The following is a 23,063-nucleotide window of genomic DNA, read 5'->3' as shown; positions in this document are numbered from 1 at the left end:
GATGATGATGGTGATGATTACCCACAGGATCAATATAAGTGCCAATTAAGATTACGGTAAAATTAATATAGTTTCATCGACAGCTTCCGAAATGTATACCTAGACGCAATGGCAAACTGTGCCAGAGTAATACTGTTAGATTAATGACTTTAATTTCGAGAGGCGGCCATAACCGAGCGAAATTCCGAATGTGGTAACGATAAATTGCAAAAAATAACGGAAATACATTTCACGTCTGTGAAAATGGTAAAACAGTGGTGGAAATTTCGATTGTAGGCGTAAGTTTTGATTGTGTTCAACACGTGAATTTACTGGGTACAGAGAAATAACCTGAGTCCTCAGGAATGGCAACGCATGGGGGGTATCATGAGCGAAACAGTATACTCTGTTATGTCCATGATACTGCTCATGTCTATAGGCGACGGTTACCACTTTCCATCAGGTGGCCTGTTAGCTTGTTTGCCATTCTAAGTTGTATAAAAAAAATAAATAAAAATAAAAGTGAGAAGGGAAGAGTTGGAAATTTGAAATCTTAGATTTATGTTAAGGTCATTGGAATTAATTTTGTGTTATTTGCTTGTTTACTTTAGACTAGCTTTTTTTTCCATTACTTTTTACACGTGGATTTCAGATAGGGTTGCCAACTGTACTGTTAAAACAATATTATACTGTTTTTCACTACATTATATTCTGTTTAACAAAAATAAAGTATACAAAATACTGTTTCAAGGATCAAAATGCTTAACACTATAAGTGTTAGAGGCTCACACAATTTTTTTTTATTCAGTCCGAGGGCGCTCAGTGTAGATTCATTTAATAAAAAATGAGCTTCTTATTTATTTTTAGTTATAATTAATAAGTTGCGTAATAAGTTTTAAAAAATATGTATAAAAGTCGATTGCTTGGGTACCTCTGTCCCATTCGTGTTTCAACCGTAAAGCAGTTGTGTTTGCACGGCTGTGTTTCGATTTGAAGGGTGGGATATGGCGTGAATTTACAGGGTACAGAGGAATAACACCTAAATTCTCAGGAATGGCAACGCATGGGGGGTATCATGGGCGAAACAGTATACTCTGTTATGTCCATGGTACTGCTCATGTCTATAGGCGACGGTTACCACTTTCCATCAGGTGGGCCGTCAGCTTGTTTGCCATTCTAAGTTGTATAAAAAAAAAAGTTTTTAAAAAAGACTAAATTAATAAGTTGTGCAATAAGTTTTAAAACATTAAACACATAAATTACTGTCCATTATTCTAAAATGCTGTTTAATATTCTTCTCGGACCTAAATATACTTTGTTTCTTGTAAAAAAAGTTGGCAACCCTAGACATTAACCGCTTTTAGATCGCGTATCGAAATAGAACATACACCACGCCGTGTATACAGCTATGAGAGTTGCATCTAATTTGTAGTTTTCAATGTCGAGTCGTTTTTGTGTAATGCTCGAACATACGAGTACATCGAGACAGAAAAAATTGGTATAAAAATCCTAGTATTGGGTACATATTTAACATATATGCATGGGATTATATAATTTTGTTTGATTGATATGTATATGTATGTGATTGTGTATATATGTGTGTATATATGTATATAATTTTTATATATTTTTAATCTGCAAAAGATGCTTTTTTAATTATAAAGCACTATTATACCTACTTGTACAACAATTAGTCCATTACCTTAAGGTTGTCTTGAAAAGATTGCTCTCAGCAATAAGACCGCCTCACTGTACTTATACAATCGTATCGTTGCGTTTGTAAATTGTCTTGTTTATTTCCTATATTGTATAATGCAAATAAAGTATACTCATTCATTCATTTACTCATTCAAAAAATATCTAAAAAATATTGTTTGGACATTTAAGGGGCCGCCTGAAAATCAGCGCTATATAGGTACATCTCGCTGGAGCTGTACATATATAGCAACAGCTGAGGCGGCTCCAGCAACCAGCAACATTAATTGTTTTTTCTTTTTGTTGTTTTAATTTTTTATTTTCTTAATACTGGTAATAAAGGTTATCTATGTATCTATCTATCTATTGGTGTTATTAAGTCTCCATATTTATTTTTTAATGTCTCTCACGTACAGACATGTTTAGTTACAATTTTATTAAATTTATGAGAAATTTCGATAAAAATATCATCTTTCAAATTCATCACCTAATTAATAGTATTAGATATAAATTACTCTTTTTTTTATACAACTTAGAATGACAAACAAGCTGACGGCCCACCTGATGGAAAGTGGTAACCGTGGCCTATAGACATGAGCAGTACCATGGACATAACAGAGTATACTGTTTCGTCCACGATACCATTCCCTAAGGTGTTATTCTTCTGCGTAATTTCACGCCATTCCTGAGGACACAACAGTAAATGTGTTATTCCTCTGGTTTGTTTGTTAAGTACTTGTATTTGTATTATTATTTATTCATACAGAAAATAATAATATAATATTTTATATAAGAATAAAATAATTTTAAATACATAAATTGAGATTTTGGTTATATTATTTGGCGATATTATTTCCTGATAAAATAATCTATTAAACCATATTATCTACAATATTTTAATAAACAGACCTTAATTTGTTGATTAAAATTTTGCACACAAAATGACGAATTGACAACTGTCTTTTTTTCGTCATCAGTGTTCAGAGCAACTAAATATTAGTGTCCGACCGGAACAGGTTTTACAGCCGAAACCGAAACCGAAACCGAACATTCGGCCTTGAGGGCCTACCTTGAAATGTTTTTTGAAATTTCGGAGCCAAACGAAACAGAAATTTGATGTTAAAATTACATAATACATGTCGTTTGGATTATGATAGGATGTATGACGAACGAAATGTTAAACTCCATTTATTGATCCGATTTTGGTAAAACAAAAACACAAAATTGAGTCTTTCATTTCATTAAACCCAGTTTTCATTTCACACACACACACACATATTATTCGTTTATATTATATTTACACAATCACACAGATAGTTAAAGGGTAATAATAAACACTAATTAAAGTATGTAACAAATATGTTATATATCTTTTTCTGTAAAAACATGTTAAAATTATGACTTACTCTTGGAAGTAACCTTAAAAAAAACAACTTTCAATTAGACACACACACACACAACATAAACACACAAACAAAGTTTCGGCGCGGCCGAAAGTTTGGGCTAATTTTTGGCCGAAACCGAAACTAAGGCCGAAAGTAAAATTTCTGGCCGAAACCGAAACCTAAAGTTCGGTCGGACACTACTAAATATATAAAATATATATTGAATTAAACGGAGCGGAACCGATATTACCCATGCCTTAGATACTATAATACTATAGGGGGAAAGAGATTGTTAGGGGTAAGATTTACCAGAACCATTGCTAGCAATACGCCCTATCAGGGCTACCTTCACGCGGTTCCACCTGCAAATCATAGTGGTTAATTCTTGTTCAATTGGTTACTATGAAGGGGGAAAGGGATTGTTAGCAATGGAGTTTGACAGCCCCATTGTTAGCAATATGCCTTATTAGGTCGACCTCCACGTGGTTCCCCCTGGAAATCATCGTGAACAATTCTTGTTGAATTCGTCACAATGGGCTAACTGACCTGCTTCATTCTCACCTATCATCCTTCATTGGTGCCCCGCCGGTGTATACCGATAGCGCGGGTGGGTTTACCATTCCATTATCATCCATTAAAAAAAAATTGGTCACTATGGGCCAACTGACCTGCCTTCATTCTCACTTGTCACCATTCACTAGTGTATACTGATAGCGCAGGCGGTGTTACCATTCCGTCTTCACCCATTAAAAAAAAAATGCCTGGTACCTATATATTTAAAGAAATTTCAAAGTTATCGTTACCTCATAGGTATTCGTTATTTCGTTGCGGAATTACTGCGTAGGTATACAATAATTTGTTAAACGAACCGGCGTCGACTATGGAGCGCGGCCAAATAGTGTCGTTTTGGCGGGAATCGGTACAAATCTATCAGCGATGTTTGTTCTGTGCCATAGACAACGGATTTGTTGCTATTTATTATCATATAGATTAGTGTACGGGATATTTGGCTTCGAAAATAATTAACACAGCCAACTTGTATGTAAATGCCAAGTTTAATGTTAAATTTAAAGTAAGAACGAATGTGTTTTGTTAGAAAAAACAGTGCAAAAATAATCTAGGCGCCATTTTAAATTAATATTAACCGGGATTAGTGTACACTATTACATTATAATAATTGAAAATTAATATATTTTTAACCGACTTTAATAAGAAGGAGGTATTCAATATGTTTGTATTTTTTAAGCTTGTTACATCATAACTCTTTCAGTTATAAATCGATTTGTATTTTTTTTTTGTATCAAAATAATAGAATTAAATTGTGTATCTCAAAATAAAAAAAAACGACTGCAATTGTCGTAATACTAGTTATTATTATATATTTTTTATTTAAAAACTAAAATATCAAAGCGATTTTGATAAAATCTCTATGATACCAATCTGTCTATTATTTCAGCTAAAAACAAATTTTCCAAATCAGACGGCCTACCATGAAATATTTTTCGAAATTTCAGGGAACGAACGAAACAGAAGTTTGATGTTAAAATTACATATTACATGTCGTTTAAAATGATTAAAAATGTTAAAATATTCCTTTGGACTATTAGGATAGGATTTATGATGAACGTAATGTTAAGCTCCATTTACTGAGTCGATTTCGGTACGAACAAAAAAACGAAATTGAGCCCGAAAATTCGGAATTTCATTTCATGGTAGACCACTATTTCTTAACTGACGGGGTTATGAGGTAACAAATATAAAAAAAAAAAAATACAAACGAGAATTGAGAACTCTTTTTGAAGTCGTTTGAGTTATCAAAACGGGAAGCATTAGTTTCTCTCGATTAAAAAGACACAGCGTCCAAGGACTGGTAGAAAGATTTACAGAGTCTGAGAGCTGGTTAATGGATTGGCCTCATCATGTAATAAGAAAATTCTAACCTAATATCCAAACAGCATATTGGATTATTGTTCTATAAAGAACAAATTGCCAATGAGCAGATTAGAAAAACAAATAAAAAAGAACTATTGTATAAAATTAAATTTATTTGATAACTTGGCCAATTGTCAATTGTGATTTTAATGATTGTTTTTTTTTTATGACAGAGATGACTTTTAAGACGATTTTTAATTGAAAACAAACACGACTTTTTGTTAAAATTACTGTTTATTAATTGTACTTATAGAGGGGGGAAAGGGATTGTTAGTAATGGGGTCTAATGAACCCATTGCTAGTAGTACACCCTATCAGGTCGACCTCCACGCGGTTCCCCCTGGAAACCATAGTGGTTAATTTTAGTGGAATTCAATACGATGGGCCAACTGACCTGCTTTCATTCTCATCTATCATCCTTCACTGGTGCCTCGCCAGTGTATACCGATAGCGCAGACGGAGTTACCATACCATTATCATCCATTTAAAAAAAAAATGTACTTATAGAGGGGCGAAAGGGATTGTTAGTAATGAGATTTAACAACTTTATTGCTAGGAATACACCCTATCAGGTCGACCTCCACGCGGTTCTCCCTAGAAACTATAGTGGTTATTTCTTGTTCAAATGGTCACTGTGGGCCAATTGACCTATCATCATCCTCACCTGTCATCCTTCACTGGTGACTTGTCAATTGACTGTCAGAGGAATAACACCTGAGTCCTCAGGAATGGCAACGCATGGGGGGTATCATGGGCGAAACAGTATACTCTGTTATGTCCATGGTGCTGCTCATGTCTATAGGCGACGGTTACCACTTTCCTTGAGGCGGACCGTCAGCTTGTTTGCCATTCTAAGTTGTATAAAAAAAAAACTTCACCCATAAAAAAAATTTACTTATAGAGAGTTTAAATTAAAAAAAAAAAAAAGAATCATTATAACGTAACGGAACGAGAACGGGCGATGTGGAGCTGTGGCCACGGAAATAGACCGGCGCGATATGAAAATAAACGCGTCGTATATTTCTGTATACAAAATGTGTAACGCGATATCGCGTCAGGAATGCGGCGGCCGCCATACGTTGTACAATAACACCCAATTAGCTTTCTGTATCACGTACGAGTATTGTAAATGTCAAGCAGATACAATTTGGGTTATAAATCTGATTAATACATCATTATAAAATAATGGTAACTGGACGATGCTGGGGGGGGGGACATTGTTAACAATGTGGACTAGTTCCATAGCTAGCAATATACCCCGTCAGATCGACCGCCTCGTGGTCCCCCTGGAAACCTGGTTAATTCCTGATGAATTCATCATGATGGGCTAACTGGCCTGTTTTCATTCTCATCTATCACCCTTCACTGGTGCTCCGCCAGCGTATCCCGTTAGCGCAGGCGGGGTTACCATACCATTTTCACCCATCAAAAAAAAAAAAAACCATCGTGCTGAATTCCAGGTGTATTCATTATGATAAGCTAACTGACCTGCCTTTTCAATTTCATCTATCATGCTTCACTGGTGCCCCGCCAGCGTATACCGTTAACCCCGTCTGCGCTGTCGGTATACGCTGGTGAGGCACCAGTGAGGGTTGATAGATGAGGATGAAGCAGGTCAGTTGGTCCATCGTGATGAATTCATTAAAAATGGTTTCCAGAGAGAACCGCGTGGAGGTCGATCTGTTAGAGTATATTGCTAGCAACGACTCTGTCATATTGGGGGAAAGGGATTGTTAGTAATGGAGATTGAGAATCCCATTGCTAGCAATATACCCAACCAGGTCGACCTCCTCGCGGTTCTCCCTGGAAACTATCATGGTTAATTCTTTCATCATGATGGGCTATGATCTATCACCCTTCACTGGTTCCGGTTACGGCAGGCGGGGTCATACCATTTTCACCCATAAAAAAAAAAGACCCTGTTATATTTCATTAGTAACAATCCCTTACCCTCTTCATAGTCTTTTGAATGATATCCAGATTGGTTACGGCATCATGCTTTGTATGAACTAGATCCTGAATTCAATTCAAGGAATGATTGCATTTAAATTGTTCTAGTCTGTTTTTTTATAACGACGAAAATAGAATAGTAACTCCGCCTACGCAATAATACGCTGCCGCGGCAACAGAGAGTGATGACAGGCGAAGATGAACAATCGCTCGGTCTGTTTGGTGCCTTTTTACCACTTTTCATCAGGTGGACCGTCAGCTTGTTTGCCATTCTAATATATATATATATATATATATATATATATATATATATATATATATGCATATATACAATAAAAAATATATATATATATATATTTAACTACAAGTGCAATAAAGAGTACACAGTAACACACGATAATATATTAACTTATTTAGGAGCCCAATTCTAAAACCATAGTTACTGTACCTTTATAAAACTATAATATTAATTTTTTTTTATACAACTTAGAATGGCAAACAGTGGTAACCGTCGCCTATAAACATGAGCAGTACAACGGACATAACAGAGTACACTGTTTCGCCCATGATACCCCCCATGCGTTGCCATTCCTGAGGACTCAGGTGTTATTGCTCTGTACCCAGTAAATTCACGCCATATCCCACCCTTCAAACCGAAATACAGCCATGCAAACACAACTGCTTCACGGTTGAAACACGAATGGGACAGAGGTATTCAAGCAATCGACTTTTGTATAAAGTGTCCCTCTGGGGATAAAAGATTACAGTACAAGACTTATTATAAATATATACAAACTATTACAAGAAATGATCGCAATGACAAAACAATGGGCGGCCTTATCGCTAAAAGCGATCTCTTCCAGACAACCTCTGGATATAATTATGAAAGAATGTGTTTATTTATTTATTTTATACTTTATTGCCTCATTTATAAAATAATAAATACAGTTAATTTTAATGAGAAGTTATACAAAAGGCAGTCTTGTCGCTAAGCAATCTTTTCCAGACAACCTTTGGGTTGTATGTGCCTATTTTTATTACCGTTAACTGGAGTTAGTTATTCGAATTACAGCCTCATCACCCGGAACTGTACTTGGGACGTCTATAAGAGATGTTTGTTTTCTTTATCATCATCATCATCATTGTCGGCATCATAACTGTTTATAGCCGAACATAGGCCTCCCCTAGAAGAGTTTTTTTTCTGTAGTTCCCTCACTTAGTGGGCTGGAAACCTCATATTGTTGTAATGGCTTTGGTGATGTTTTAAGAGGGACGTTGCTGGTTATCTCTCGATCATTAAGTTCCCTTAGTGTTAGAAATAAAGGGTTTTCTGTATAATTAGCTCTAATTAATCTGATGATCCTCAAAAGCATGCTGGTTTGAATACTAGGCAATTGATGTGAATGACACAGCATTATAAAATAAAAGAAATATGTTTAATCGCTAAGAGACTGTTGGTTGAAGTTGGTTTAATTTGCCACTGATTGCATTGGACATGCTACGGTCTGGTGCTAGCTGAAGGTCAATGACTCATCGGCCGATCAGTTGTTGATAGAAGGCATTGCCCGCAACAAACTGATGGTATTAAATAAATCGTATTGTGATCACAGATGGAAAAATAAGAAAATTAATTACTTAAACAAGAGGTGGCGACAAAAACAACTAGCTTTAAAATATTTTTGTAAATTTGTAAATTGATGACTATTATATTCAGTGAAATTGTATGTGTATATATATATATATATATATATATATATATATATATATATATATATATATATATAATTTATGACCATAATTTAGAAATTGTATACTCAGTATGTTGTAAGTGCTGACTTTTGGGATGAAAGTGATTCCATTCTCATCTGCATTATTAATTAATTACTTCAATGCCATTCAGCAGTCCTGCTCATAACCCCTCGGGAACAATATTAATAAATTCCTGGCAAATCCGTCACAATGGCTCAAGTGACTCAGCCAGTTAATTATTGTTAGCCAAAGTCAATGAGCCAGTGTAAACAAAAATATCCTTCTCTAATGACAAGAACTCACAATCATAATGGGGATCTAACAGCTCCATTGCTAGCAATGTACATGGCAAAAATAGCAATACACTCCACGTGGTTATCCCTGGAAAACATCTTGGTTTATTCTTGTAAAATTCGCTATCATGGACTAACTGATCTGCTTTCATCCATCAAACTGTTATTGGTGTCTCGCCAGCATATAGGTACCCAACTATCCACCTATCCGACCAGACGGAGACTTTGGACAAAAGTCGTTTGCTTAGGCACTTCTGTTCAATTTGTGTTTCTACCGTGACACAGTTGTGTTTGCATGGCTGTGTTTCGGTTTAAAGGGTGGCATATGGCAGTGAATATAGTGAATTCACAGGGTACAGAGGAATAACACCTGTGTCCTCAGGAATAGCTATGCATGGGGGGTATATATCCATAGTACTGTTCATGTCATATAGATAGATAGATACTCTTTATTGTTTTTTCCAAAAGATTACAATAGTAAACTTATTATAAATATAAATAATTACAAGAAATAATCACAATGAGAAAATAATGGGCGACCTTATAGGCGCTAGTTACCACTTTTCATCAGGTGGGCCGTCAGATTGTTTGTCATATTAGGTTGCATAAAAAATACATATTTTTATAAATAATTTTATCTATCAAAACAATTGTTTACCTATTAAGTTTCCATAAATGAAACATACTGTTAATTTTTTATTTGATCAGTTAAGAGGATTAACTAATGCCTAAAAACAATGATAGAAGTAATTTGAAATTTCGTGAAAGCGAGTGTTGCAAACGTTCTTAATTATATTTGGAGCAGTCTCCGGCTGCTAGGTTAAAAAAAAAACATAAAAATATCAACTACTTTGTGCTAATCGACTTTAACGCAATAATTGCTTTTTAATCTAATACCTATTAAATTTATTTGTAAAGACGTTTGAAACTTCGAAATTATTGACCGATTTCAAAAAAGCAGAAGGTTCTTCAATTTAGTTGTAGTTTTTTTATATGTTTATTATTACTTTATAATTCTGCAATTTATAAATTGATTTGGATTTTTATTTAAAATTATATACTTTCAGATTGGTCTCATAGAGATTTCAATAAAACCTTTTTAGTAGTTAATTGAATGGCAGTGAATTTACAGGGTACAGAGGCATAACACCTGAGTCCGGGGGGAAAGGGATTGTTAGTAATGAAGACTGAGAATCCCATTGCTAGCAATATACTCAACCAGGTCGACCTCCTCGCGGTTCCCTCTAGATACTATCATGGTTAATTTCTGATGAATTCATCATGATGGGCTAACTGGTCTGTTTTCATTCTCATCTATCACCCTTCACTGGTGCTCCGCCAGCGTATCCCGTTAGCGCAGGCGGGGTTACCATACTATTTTCACCCATAAAAAAACACCTTAGTCCTTAGGAATGGCAACGCATGTGGGGTATCATAGGCGAGACAGTATACTCTGTTATGTTCATGGTACTGCTCATGTCCATAACGACGGTTACCACTTTCCATCAGGTAGGCTGTCAGTCATTCTAAGTTGCATAAAAAAAATTTAAAATAAAATCTTGAGTCATACAAACTATATATAGTTATATAGGTATAAACTAATTATGACAATATAATAAATAACATGAAACATGTATGCAAAAATGTTTTACACAGAATTTAGCAAACCTTGGAAATAGCTAGTGCATTAAAAACATAACATCGGAGAATTGATTATTAATTGTTATAACGTCTTCTGTGTAATGGGAAAAGTTTACAGCTTTACAGATGTTTATAGGCTGTAAACTATTATGTTTACGGTTTCATCGCCGGAAGATTAGTACCTTTATGACGGCTTTCAAAACATTACGAAGTATTATTTCATATTTTACACCACTAAACAGCTTTCTTTATTTTTTTTAATGGATGATAATACAATAGTAGCCCCGCCTGCGCTAACGGGATACGCTGGCGCGGCACCAGTGAAAGGTGAACGATGAGGATGTAAACAGGCCAATTAGCCTATCATGATGAATTCATCAGGAATTAAGCATGATAGTTTCCAGGGGAACCGCGAGGAGGTCGTCCTGGTTGGGTATATTGCTAGCAATTATCAGTCTTCATTACTAACAATCCCTTTACCCCGTAACGGGGAAATTAGACCTCATTACTAACAACCCCTTTCCCCCTTGGCAGATATACATATATATAATATAATAACATATATATAGAATACCAAGTGTATTCATCACGATGGGCTAACTGACCTGCGTTTTCATTCTCACCTATCATCCATCACTTATGCTCCGCCAGCGTATACCGTTAGCACAGGCGGCGTTATCATTCCATTATAATCCACTAAAAAAAAAATACACCTGGGATTCAGCACGACGGTTTCCAGGAAAAACATATGGAGGTCGACCTGATAAAGTATTATTAGAAATAGTATTCGCATTAGAAAACAAGACCTTCCCCCTGCTTTTTTAATTATTTAAGACGTTATATTTGTGCTTCATGGTTCATGGCTTCATGGTTGGTTGTATTTGTTTTTCAAGATTTAACAATTGACAAAGTTATTTATTTTTTGTTTCCTGTTTTGCCCGCGTAAGTTGTCATTTGGGATTTATTATTTAGGTATACAAAATTACATTCAAATCCGTTTAGTTGATTAACCGTGATTGAGTAATAAACATATAGATATCAAATCATCTTTACAAACTTTTGCATTTATAACATATCTGGTGGATTCATGGGCGAAACAGTATACTTTGTTATGTCCATGGTACTACTCATATCTAACAGGCGACGGTTACCACTTTGCATCAGGTGGCTCTTTTGCTATTCTAAGTTGCATAAAAAAAATATTCCGACTGCGTGCTCGGGCGAAGTCGCGGGTAAAAGGTAGTAAAATTATGAAGAGACAAATCAGTCGATTTTGGAAACTTATCGTTTTTTGTGCGAGATATAAATTCCGTAATTCAAAATACATATTGGTTATTATTTCGCCATGTGGTCTCGGTATAGAATGGGCCACTCCTTTCCCATGGATGTCGCAAGAGGCGAAAGGAACTTAATTGTCGAGGGACGGGCAGCAGTGTCTCTCTTAAAACATTTTTAAAAACCTAACTTCGGTTGCCAACCTGCCTGTCACGCGTAGCAACTACAGGCAAAACTCTCCTCATGAGGAAAGCTTATGTTCAGCAGAGAACAGTCAACGGCTGATATGATGCCATGATGATTAATTACGTGCTGAAGAAGGGCCAAATTAAAAGTACCCGTAACCGGCGAGCGTGTATGAAAAGATTGATGAATGTGGAAGAAGCGAAAGAGGTTTGTTTGAATCGAAGCGTTTGGCGTTCCATTGTTTCTGTCTACCCTAATGGGAGACAGGCGTGACAGATATGTATGATGATTAATTAGTAATTAATTCTCTCATTAAATGCTCCTCCAAATTTATCCGTGACATAGACTGTAGACCTGATCGAAGTCTAATCGATTCGTTCAGCCAATCATTGTTGATATAAAATTAACTGATGGGTTCCGTTGCAATATTATTTAATTATTGGGTTTCTTATTCTATTTCTATTCTCATCATCATCACGTAGTTGAGTGGAGTAAAAATAAATCATACTTATTTTTACTCAACTACCTTTTACTTTGATTTGTCACTACTTTATTGGGGGGGACCTGGTGTCTAAGATACAAGTTACGACTTAGTTTGGGCTCCACATCTCCCACAAAAATACGATACTTTTATTTTGTATAAAGTAAATAATCTATACACTGTAATTTGTGGAGATGAATAAACTAATTATTATTATTATTCTGGCCATTTTAGAATGGTATTCGCTTCTCTCTGCTTACCTCCAGAGGGGTTTGGCGTAATGACAGATAGATAGATAGATTGGACATCAAAGAATACTTGTGATGCCATTCCTGAGGACTATGTTATTACTCTGTATCTTTAACTACTCTGTAATTAAGATTGAAGGTAGCTCATATATTAATTTAGCATATAAGAATAAAATATATATGTAATAAAATGCAAACGCGGTTCAAAGGGTAATTGGAAATATATAGTAAAATATATATATATATATATATAGAGAGAGAGAGATAGTCTTTATTACCACTAGTAATAGTTAAAAAAAAGTACAATAAAAAAGAAAAAAAGAATTAATTTTGCTGGTAAGAGGATATTATTTATAGAGCGTTATAGCTTATGATTCGATTGGAGATATTCGATTTACTCGATGGAAATCTTTCATATAACCTACCCGCTTCCACGTGGATGGTCGAATCTAAGCAAATATTTTTCACATGTAATAATTTAAGATTGAGTTCCGCAAAAGAAAACGACTTCAATTGCGGAATAATCAGTTACTTTTGGTTAAAAAAAAACTGTTATTTTAATTTAGAAATTAAACTACTGAGTAAATAAATCCAAATCGCTTTATGACTAATTGTTATGAAGTAATAAATGTAAAAAAAAAACATACCATCGAAACGAGAACTTTTTTTTGAAGTTGGTTGAAAAAGCATAGATGCAGATGTATTTGTCTAACAAAATTATACCAAATGCATTTTGCTGTTTTAGTGCTTAAGATGTTTAACATATGCCTCATGGCTTGGCTTTCAGCTTTTGTTATTATTCATTTCTGTTATTATTATTAAGTCAGCTAGTTTGCCATTCTAAGTTGTATAAAAAAAATCGGTTATCTGCTATGAATAACATGCAGGTATTTAAAATAAAGTATTTAAATTTGTATATAAGTTATCTAGTTCCATAATATTTTACCAGAGGGAGACTTTGTACAAAAGTCGATTGCTTCGGTACCTCTGTCCTATTCGTGTTTCGGTTTGAAGGGTGAGATATGGCGTGAATTTACAGGGTACAGAGGAATAACACCTGAGTCCTCAGGAATGGCAACGCATGGGGGGTATCATGGGCGAAACAGTATACTCTGTTATGTCCATAGTACTGCTCATGACTATAGGCGACGGTTACCACTTTCCATCAGGTGGGCCGTCAGCTTGTTTGCCATTCTAAGTCGTATAAAAAATATATACAGTATTTGTTTAGTCTAAATATACACATTTCTATTGATTAACTAGTTTTTGTCCCCTACTTCGTACCCGTGGATTTTTTAAGTAGAAAAACCAATGACCAATTCTAGATGGCGTATTAAGATAGAACACATACCAAATTTTAAGTTAGATTTTCAGGAAAGTAACTCTGAAAACTGTATTCCATTTGGTCAGTATAGTATTTATGTGATGCTAGAAAGAACATGCTTACACAGCGATAAAGTTTCTGAAAAATAATAATAATAATAATAATAATAATTTATTTCAAAAATAAATGTTACATTTTAAATATAGGTAAAACTCTGCTCCCTAAATAGGTAAATCCTGTACTTTAGGATAAGCAGTGCTCTTCCCTATATGGCACAATGACACAAAATTATACAAATAAAGAAATAATAAAAAATATTCTTATATGAGGTGTCTATATATGAGAGGTCTTATTAATTGGGGTTTTATTGGTTTTTCCTAATTATTTTCATTTATTTATTTATTTATAGGATTACCAACATAAGATACAGCTAAACATTTCAATACAATACACTGGCAGATTAGATCTAACTGTTCTTACATTTATAGGCAACCACAGCGTGCCTTGTATTTGATAAACATTAAAATAGAATTATAATGTCTAGTTACGATTTTATTATATTAGTAAGATTACAATTTTCAATACATATTTTGGAAAATCTGCGGGACTCTAATTAGAGGTCGCGACCGTGGTGGTTGAGCGTGAGAAATTTCCGATTGCGGTCAGGCGATTGCGCAATAATTTGGCGAATTAGGACGGCGGGCTGCGCCGGCGCAGCCTAGCTATTTGCCTGAAAGCACCACGCCTGGCTAATTGTCTGCTCAAATTGTCTGCGATGGGTCGGTGGCCTGAGTTTCTCCTCTTTTTGTGTCTGATCAGAGTTGGCGGTGAGTAATTACTGTTTATACTAATTAATGATTAATTAAAGTAATTATGTCCATTGTTAGTGCTTTTTTTTAAGCGACAAAATGTTAAAACTATGTGACAGATGTATTTGAAGTTTGTAATTAGACCAGTGATTACAGGTTTAAAATTTTATCATAATCTTTTTTAGGATATGATTAAATATTATTTATTTAATTGGATTTTAAAAAGAAATATGTCTTTTAATGAATGATTTTATAAATTGTTCACTAAAAAACTCTGAGACTGTCCAATAATGCGGTCATAATTATAATGATGACATTGTCATAGTATCAAATGGGAAGCAATGAGAGGGATAGAGTTTAATTGATTGAACTTACAAAGAAGATATGAGTGTTTTTTATTATTTTGCATAGTTTTTTTTTTTATCATTACGTATTATTTATCCATTGTAACATTTCTTACCTAAATATTAATACATTTTAGAGTTGCAAGAGGCTGTAGAATGTTGTTCAAATGACGTCCAGGCCAACGAGGATGAGCAACAAGAGTTGCAAGACCTTGAGCTTGAAGCAATATGCCCGGAGCTCAGCGGTCAGATTATCGGTGGCCGCCCCAGCTCCGTCGCCAGGCATCCTTACCAAGTGTCTATGGTGATCAATGGAAACTCGTTCTGTGGGGGTTTCATCATCAGCAGGACTCATGTGATGACCGCAGCCCACTGTGTACAGAAGTAAGTTTATACTTGAAAGTTATTTTGCTTTAAAAAGGAAGAGGTGATTAAAAGACAGTACACGTTATTTTCACCAATTCTAAACCGATTTCGATAATTCCTTTTGTAATCAATAGGATTTATTTTCGTTAACTTTGTCACGGTGAAGTTGTTGCTTTTATTTTTATTTTTTTGCAAAACGAAATCATCTTTACTGTGATCTATGTTGTATCCCATAAATAGATAAATAACGCTATCAAATATCTTTTCTGTGTTCCCTTCTTTCGTTTACATTATAAAATGATCCAATGTAACTAACTAAAACTATCGAAAAATCCAATTTAACTACATTCTCTATAGTTTCTTTTCTCATTTTTTTAAATTTATTCACGACCAAAACTTACTCTTGTAAATATTTAACTGAACTTTACCAGAGGGAGACTTTGCACAAAAGTCGATTGCTTGGGTGCCTCTGTCTCATTCGTGTTTCAACCGTGAAGCAGTTGTGTTTGCATGGCTGTGTTTCGGTTTGATATGGCGTGAATTTACAGGGTACAGAGAAATAACACCTGAGTCTTCAGGAATGGCAACGCATGGGGGGTATCATGGGCGAAACAGTATATTCTGTTATGTCCATGGTACTGCTCATGTCTATAGGCGACGGTTACCATTTTCTATCAGGTGGGCCGTCAGCTTGTTTGCTATTCTAAGTTGTATAAAAAAAAAACAACTAGGTGTTATCTCGCCGAAGTTTATATCACTAGTTATTTGATTCGAATTATTTTGTTTAATTCCGCTAACATTAGTACGTGATTAGTATTGACTACACATTGTTACTACCAGAAGTTCCCAGCCTTTCATATTATCCATCAATCTCCGACAGTTATTTTGTCCACATACGTTTTGCGACACGTGTTTCACCTCTGAACGAGGCATCTTCAGGTAAATTATTAGATCCCTGCTCGCAGCCTAGTCTCAATCCAGAATCCTAATTGCAAATAACAAATTACTCAATAATACTTTTGTATTTTTTACATTTTCTTCTCTACATTCCTTTTGACTGTTTACATTACTTATAACGTAGGAGATTATAAAAGCGTATACCTCCTTAGTTGCTTTTTTGGGCCGTAAACCTTTGGAGAATAGATCACCACATATGAATTTTACCTGTGCGGAATTTTTCTGCGCGATAATACACACAGGGCCATTTCAGTTCAGCAACAACTCATATTACATCGGTGAATATTTAAGAATACTGCGGAGAAACATCCATTCCTTTACACTTAGGATTTTCTTATTCTAAGCACCAAAGTTTACGAGCGTAGCAAAAATAAAACTCCGTGACCAGACTCGCTGCAATAAAACCTTTCTTTTTATGTCTACAGCGGAAATACTACAAGGGCAAAAGGTTTGTGCATAAAAAAAAAAGATGCGAAATTAAATTTATATTGATTTAAAGAGAAAACGATTGCCGGCCGCTGGCTCACGGTTGAAACGTTTACAAAACAAACTCATTAAGTGAAATTTCCGTTATTTCCAACGTGAATTGTCTATTGACGAGTTCCTTAGATCTTAGGAATTTCTTTGTACAACGTTTGAAAAATTACAGTTCTTTCACTGCTTTTGTTACGTGATTAATTTTGAATTGGGCCAATACAGTTTTTCGCAGATTTGACTATTATTTTTTTTATAAAAATAAGATACTTTATAAAGAACATTGATACTATAGGCTTTACCCAAATTATGAGTGAGTACTAGAGATGTATATTTAATAGTTGATAATTCTATTAATTATACTACATATATGTATATGTGACGAAAGGAACAATAAACAGTATGTCATATAAATTGCATAATTGGACTAACAAAAAGTCGAAAAACACACACACACACACACACACACACACACACACATATATATATATAAACGAATATGTAAAATAAAAATGTAAAAATACAAATATGTATTTGAAAAAAGGCCACCTAGTCAAGCTGCTAGTAACAATAAAATATGAGTCCTTCTAATGTATGTTACATATATATATTAGAAAGATATTTATAGAAAGAAAGAGAAAAAAGAAAGAAGATTTGATAGAAAGACTTTACAAAGAAGGTTTACGTCCAGACCTTACTGATAGTAGATCTTGAATTCTTAAGTTTAATTTAAACTAATTAATAGGAAATATTTTTTTTTTTACTTGAAATGGATGAACTCAAGAACTACTTAACTGATTTTCTAATTCTTTCATTTCATTCTCCCAGAGGGAGACTTTGTACAAAATTCGATTGCTTGGGTACCTCCCCCATTCGTGTTTCAACCGTAAAGCGGTTGTGTTTGCATGGCTGTGTTTACAGGAATTTACAGGGTACAGAGGAATAACACCTGAGTCTTCAGGAATGGCAACGCATGGGGGGTATCATGGGCGAAACAGTATACTCTGTTACGTCCATGGTACTGCTCATGTCTATAGGCGACAGTTATCACTTTCCATCAGGTGGGCCGTCAGCTTGTTTGCCATTCTAAGTTGTATAAAAAAATTGTTGTTTTGTTGTTGTATTATAGAAAGCAAAATTATCAGTGAGTAATATAGGTTATTAACCATGTGGTTCCGGCATAGAATAAGCCACCCCTTCCTTTCCCGTGGGTGTCGTAAGAGGCGACTAGGGGAGGGCGAGGGATGGGTAGCAACGTCCCTCTTAAAATGTCACTAAAGCCTAACTGCGGTTGCCAATCCGGCTGCCAAGCGTGGTAACTACTGACAAAACCCCCCTAAAGGAAGGCTTATGTTTAGCAGAGAATAATTAAAAACTGATATGATGATGATGATATAGTTATATTAAAAATGTAAAAAGTGATTTAATAAAATAAATACTAATGACCCCCCAATGAATACCCCAAAGAGGGTTGATGTCAGGCAGGTGGCCGGTCGTAAAACTAAAAACCAAATCTTTTTGTAATATGGATAAAATCATATTACGCCGACCCCAAATGATTGGGATAAGGGTAGGAAGATGAAGATGATGATGATGATCGTATACGAGTCGTAAACAGTTTGTTTACAACAATCCAATGACAACTTAATTCAGACGATTTCAGTGTTGCACTGTGCCAGCAGCATTGTTGTGAAACGATATGAAATTGGAAAGGTCAAACTTGAATGTAGACGGAATTATGTAAATTGTTCGCGAGGAATTCACAGGTCGCACCACGTACTGTGCACGGTGTGCAGAAAAAAAAGTCACGGGTTAAGGTTTCGCAGTATGAATACAAGAACCGTGACCCGTTAGCTTTTTCTGTCATTGAAAAATTTTGCACGGTTACGTGGCGAGCAAAGTCCTTTATTTTTAACCAATAATAATTGATTAAAACGGAAAATATTTATTAGGTTTATATTTAGCGGTAAATATTTCTTTTTTGAATGGGTAAACATGGAATAGCAACCTTGCTTGCGCTATCAGCATACGCTGATGGGGCACCAGTGACAGATGATAGGTACTAGGTCATCAGGAAAGCAGGTTATCGTGAAGATTTCGATGAGAATCGACCACGATGGTTTCCATGGAAGCGCGTGGAAGTCAACCTGCTAGCAATTGAGCACCCGTTGCTAATAATCCTTACCCCCTTATATTATTATTGAAAATGTGTTTAAATGAGCAGGACACGCTGCTATTATGGTTTGGACATGTGGAAAGAATATCAGATGAAAGATTGACAAAACAAATCTACAATGGGAAAGTAGAGCGATTAAATAGACTGTGTTTTAATGTCGAAGGTGTTACTATCAAAACGTTTATTACATCTATATAGAAAAAACCTCAAAATAATGATAGGAACAAAAACGGGCCATTGTCCATTAAACAAACATTTACACACAATAGGAGCCACAGACAGCCCTCTATGTCGAGTTGCTGTTTCGACGCCAAAGAAACGGCTGCTCATGTAATCCTGGAATGTAAGGCTGTGGCCCATCAACGTTTAGAAATCCTCGGAACGGTAAGGTCGCTCCGTGAGGCCTGTGAAGAACCCAGGAAGCTTCTGCGCTTCTGGGCGGAGCTAGGTTGGCGGTACTAGCCACGACTCATACGCACAACGGCCCAAATGAGAGGCTAAGCGCGGAAAATAAAGTCTTTTTCACATTCACATTCAACATCGAAGGTGCTGTGTTAGAATACGGGGCATGAGACTAGATGAAGCGAAAGGTTTATGAAATAGACACTTACCTTTTATTAGAGGGAGACTTTGTACAATAGTTGCTTGCTTTGTCCGATTCGTATTTCTACCGTGAAGCAGTTGTGTTTGTTATGTTATTGTTGTGTCGGCTATGTTTCGGTTTGAAGGGTGGGATATGGCAGTGAATTTACAGACAGAGGAATAAGACCTGAGTCCTCAGGAATGGGAGGTATTATGGGTGAAACAGTATACTCTGTTATGTCCATGATACTGCTCATGTCTATAGGCAACGGTTATTATTTTCCGTTAGTTGGGCCGTCAGCTTGTTTGCCATTCTAAGTTGCATAAAAAAGACCTTTGACATTCAATTCTCTCGTTCTAGTCCGTAAAAGACTTGTAGTAAAGATTCATATAAATTGTAAATTTAATTATTTCTATCATCCATCTAGGTAACATAAGATATTAAACACTATTATAAGGTAATAAAAACACTTTTTCAATTTCATTATACGTTGAGTTTACTGCAATAAGACTGTATGATATTATGCGTTTTAATATTTAAGTGACTTTTAGAGGTATATGGGAAACAATCAGATGTGATCAATACAGGAGTAATAGTGCCCTTTCAAATGCAAAATGAAATAATGAAGCTCAGGTGGAGAATTGGCCTAACATACGAGTACACAACAATTTTAGATTTTGTTCCACAAAAAAATATTTAGATTTTATTTGTAGCAAGACCAGTTAAATTGATCAAAAATTCAACAATTAAACCAATTTTGATAAAATTTCTATGAAACCACACTGAAAGTGTATCTTTTTAGATAAAAAAAAAGAAGTTTCCATAACACTTTTTGGATAACGGAGTTATGAGGTAACACACGTTAAAAATACCATCAAATTGGGAATCTCTTTTTGAACTCGATTGAAAAAGAATAGATGTATTTGTGAAAATAAAATAAAAAATTCTACGAACTGAATACCTCTTCTTTTTTTTTGCAGGTAGTCGAAAAAATACAGTCTCTCTTTTTTTAAAGTCGATTGAAAAAGACTTGCTAAAATTGTTTAAAATTTGCAAAATGTTCGTACAGCACATCCCCTGGCGCTATCCGCCTCCGAGTGGGAAGCACGCGTCGGGACTCCGGCGGGAGAATCGTCAGGGTGGCCAACGTGACTGTCCACCCTCAGTATGGGAGACCAGAGTTCGACAACGACATAGCCGTGCTGCGACTCGCCCAGCCTTTGAATTTTAACGCTGCAGTGAATGCGATCCGCCTGCCACAACCGGGGGATGCTGTGCCGCTGGTGCGCCTCACTGTCACCGGTTGGGGACTGACTGCGGTTGGTATTTTGTATATTAAAATAATGTTAATAAGGTTTAATTTTGTAAGCATGAAACCGGCCTTCCAAGTTATTATACTTTCTGACTGCCCTTCTGCAACTGCAGAGTCATCCATTCTCTTTAAATATTTCATTATTTTTTTTTACCAACTTCTTTTTTTCACTGCTTACGGTTTTCTCCTTCTTTCTTATCCACTCCTCTATATCGTAGGTAACAGATACTACCAATAGATACATCCACAAGAGAGATGACGTCAGACAGGCTTCCGGTCGTAAAACCAAATGCCAAAACTTTGTGCAATATGAATAAAAACATTATGCTGATCTGAAATAGTTGGGATAAGGACATAAAGATGATGGTGATAAGATTTAATTTTGTATGACACCATCTTTTGTGGTGTAATAATTAGGGACTAATTATGCTGTGTGAAAAAATTGGTAATAAAGGAGATATTTTTCATGAATAGCATAATAAGAATATTTTTTAATGAAACTTGTAATGGCAAATAAGCTTATAGCCCACCTGAGACGAAAAGTGGTAATTGTTATTTACGTACGCTGACTACATGACTACTACTACACGAGCTCTATCATACATAAAGTATGAATACATTATGACTCCCTAGATACCTCTCACGCGAGATCATTCTTAAGTATTTTATTTCAGTACCCTGTAATATGAGTGTTAAATTAACGACAGTTTTTGGATACGAAAATACTTTTAAATCCATTTTTTTTTCTGTATATAAACCAGCATTTATGTGGAGTCCTAGAGATTATTTCAATTAAAAGTCAGTAAATTCGCTTCAATTCTTTATGTATGTGTAACTATTAGTCTAAACAAATCTGCTTTTGCCATTGTTATCATCATTTCAGCCATTATCTATCCACTGCTGGATATAGGTCTCTCCCATACACTGCCATAAAGAACGGTCCTGAGTCACCTGCATCTACTGCCTCCTTGCAATGCATTTTAGGGTGTTACTCTATCTAGTGGAGGGTCATCCTACACTGCGTTTGCCCGTACAGGGTCGCCACTCAAGAACCTTTCTTCCTCATCGATTGTCAATTCTTTGGGCTCTGTGACCAGCCCATTGCTACTTTATTTATCTTTCGGGCTGTGTCGGTTATTTTGGTTCTTTTTCGGATATTCTCGTTTCGGATTCTATTACGCAGAAAAACTCCGAGCATAGCCCTCTCCATAGCTCGCCGAGTAATTTGTAGCTTTTGCATATGGGCAATCGTGTAGAACCATGTTTCGGTTCCATAAGCCATCACTGGCAACACGCACTGGTTAAAGATTTTTGTCTTCAAATGCGTTCGACTTACAAGATAATAAAATATAATAGATGTATTCCATGTCTCTTTTTTTATCTCATTTTCTTTCATTGATGAATGAGTGAATGGTTTATTTTTTTTTCAAAAAATTTAGTATAAAGTAACAACTTGAGGTACAATTAAATACGTAAGAGCAATTTTGTGAGAGACTGGTGCTTGATAAAGGAAGATCCTTGATATTTTTTTTTTTATTGCAGCCGCGAGGCCGTCGTATCCCCCGGATGATGATGGAGGCCCAAGTGCCGGTGGTGCCACACTGGCTCTGCAGGTTGTCATATGGGGATGCACTAACAAACCACATGTTTTGTGGTGGCCACTTCCTTATCGGAGGGGTGTCTTCATGCCAGGTAACTGTAAGATAGTAAATTGTACTTTATTGTTGTATGAAAAATGAACGAATGCACTTTGTATGGCTGTTATATTAAGCTTGATAGGTGGGATATAGTAGCGAAATTTCTGACATAACATCATAGTCCTCAGGATAACGCATACTTTAAGATATTGGGGACACCATATCATAGTGCTGGCGAGATATCTTATGCATAAATTAATTGAAAAT

The 23,063-nt window shown here is 35.5% G+C and overlaps 1 protein-coding gene across 7 annotated transcripts in view; it reads left to right on the top strand.

The window, feature by feature from the left end:
• LOC113523131 (trypsin beta) overlaps positions 1 to 23,063 on the top strand; it is a 39,862-nt gene that overhangs the window by 13,552 nt on the left and 3,247 nt on the right. The window contains exons 1-4 of one of the 7 annotated variants that reach the window (XM_052895348.1): positions 14,330 to 14,965; positions 15,429 to 15,675; positions 20,917 to 21,166; positions 22,702 to 22,851. The exons of 5 other annotated variants lie outside the window; for them this stretch is intronic. In XM_052895348.1, the coding sequence (XP_052751308.1) occupies positions 14,914 to 14,965; positions 15,429 to 15,675; positions 20,917 to 21,166; positions 22,702 to 22,851 (699 nt within the window). In that variant the 5' untranslated portion in view covers positions 14,330 to 14,913. Of the gene's footprint in view, positions 1 to 14,329; positions 14,966 to 15,428; positions 15,676 to 20,916; positions 21,167 to 22,701; positions 22,852 to 23,063 lie in introns of those variants that run through there. One more of the 7 variants, XM_052895347.1, reaches the window with a different exon arrangement.

The sequence above is a fragment of the Galleria mellonella genome, unplaced genomic scaffold (genome assembly GCF_026898425.1).
Source record: "Galleria mellonella isolate WM207_F2 unplaced genomic scaffold, CSIRO_AGI_GalMel_v1 utg270, whole genome shotgun sequence".
NCBI lineage: Eukaryota > Metazoa > Arthropoda > Insecta > Lepidoptera > Pyralidae > Galleria > Galleria mellonella.
The sequence above is the reverse complement of the archived record's forward strand: the minus strand, read 5'-3'. Positions and strand labels throughout refer to the sequence as shown.